The sequence below is a fragment of the Rhynchophorus ferrugineus genome, unplaced genomic scaffold (assembly GCF_030347505.1).
Source record: "Rhynchophorus ferrugineus isolate W39M unplaced genomic scaffold, kcgeb_rfMv2 rfM5, whole genome shotgun sequence".
NCBI classification, from domain to species: Eukaryota; Metazoa; Arthropoda; class Insecta; order Coleoptera; family Curculionidae; genus Rhynchophorus; species Rhynchophorus ferrugineus.
In genome coordinates this window covers 5,198,216-5,199,739 of record NW_027472584.1, presented here as the reverse complement: position 1 = coordinate 5,199,739, position 1,524 = coordinate 5,198,216, and the positions used below count along the sequence as shown (strand labels likewise).

The 1,524-nt window shown below is 33.9% G+C and overlaps 1 protein-coding gene across 1 annotated transcript; it reads left to right on the top strand.

Annotated features, from left to right (window-relative positions):
* The first annotated feature begins 232 nt into the window (after nt 1–232).
* LOC143197377 (non-structural maintenance of chromosomes element 3 homolog) lies at nt 233–1,196 on the top strand. The gene is made up of 4 exons (XM_076405759.1): nt 233–466; nt 524–740; nt 798–1,012; nt 1,067–1,196. The coding sequence occupies exons 1-4, from the start codon at nt 233–235 to the stop codon at nt 1,175–1,177; spliced, it is 777 nt and encodes a 258-aa protein (XP_076261874.1). The 3' UTR covers nt 1,178–1,196.
* The last annotated feature ends 328 nt before the right edge of the window (nt 1,197–1,524 follow it).

The window sequence follows — 1,524 nt, the reverse complement described above, 5'->3', positions numbered from 1 at the left end:
AAAATTAAGTACCAGAATTCACTAAACGTTTAAAAGTAAGTTCCGATTTGAAAGTTTTTTTTAATTGTACTTAATCTTCTGAAATTATATCATCTAAAAAATATCGATATATCGACAAAAAAATATCGATATTTTTTCTGCATCCCTAGCGGCTAGTTATTTAAATTTTTGTGTTGATAGTGCTGTATGGAGATAGCTGATACACGATTTTAAAGTTCTTCAAGTCGTAAAAATGTCGAAGAAGCGAAGATCAGTTAGCGGGTCTCAAAAAACCAAATCACAGACTGATCCAGACGTACCGGATCAAAATACAGAAAATATAATCAATGATGTAGTCAGGTACATTATTCTTAAAGCTGACGAAAAGTCATTTTATACCAGATCCGAATTAAATCAAAATGTAATTCACAAAAAGGGCCAATGCGTGGATAGTGTTATACAACAAGCAATTAAGGTTCTGGAAAATGTTGGTATTATTATTGTTATATGGATGTTGTTGATATTGTTTTGCATACATTTTTAGGTATATGGTTACACACTTACTGAATATGATGATGTAAAAATGAAAAAAAAAATTTATTTTTTAATTAGTATGTTGCCTTCTGTAAATTATTCCGATGAAGAGGAAGAATGTGTTTCTAGTTATGAAACTGGTTCAAATGTACCAAATGCTGCTCACAAGATACTGACTCTATTAATTTTATCCCATATATTTATGACAAACGCGCCAGTATCAGACAGTGAGCTCTACGATACCATTCCTTTATTGTTTTTATATTGTTGATTTATTATTTCAGAATCCCTTTATAGTTTCCTGAAGTCCTTGGATATTGATGTAGAAGTTGAGCATCCATTTTTCGGTAAAGTCAAAGAATATATAAGAGAAACCTTGATAAAGAATTATTACCTTCACTGTGAGTTTGATGAGAAAACGAAAATACAAACTTTCCAATGGGGGATTCGAGCTGAAATTGAAATCTCAAAGATGAAGGTTTTACAGTTCGTGTGTGAGGTAACTATTTCAGTTGACTTATAAGCACATTGTCAGGTTATTATTGATTTACAGATGTATGGAAATAAGCAACCAAAAGACTGGCCAGAACATTACAGAGCGGCCGAGAATCAGTTCAAAGAAAGAGAAGAGCTAAAGGAAGAAACAAGGGATGAATCAAGCTAGTCACCGATACTGGTAGAACTACAATATAAAGTTTATTTGTATACAAAAATTGTATCTTCTTAACTAATACAATATAAATAAAAAGATATAGGAAAATGTTAAATCTCATTGGTCCTTACATTGCGTTGTAAGCTGGGCCGCGACCTCCTTCTGGGACCACCCAGTTATTCTGGCTGGGGTCCTTGATGTTGCACGTCTTACGGTGGATGGCCCTCTCCAGAATCGAGTGGCACAAACTCATACACACCAGCGGGACAATAACAATCTTCGAGTCCGTCGAAGATGCCTAAGTTTCGTTTGACAGGATTTTGCGAGTTTAAAGTGTTGCATAACATAATTTGTGTTAT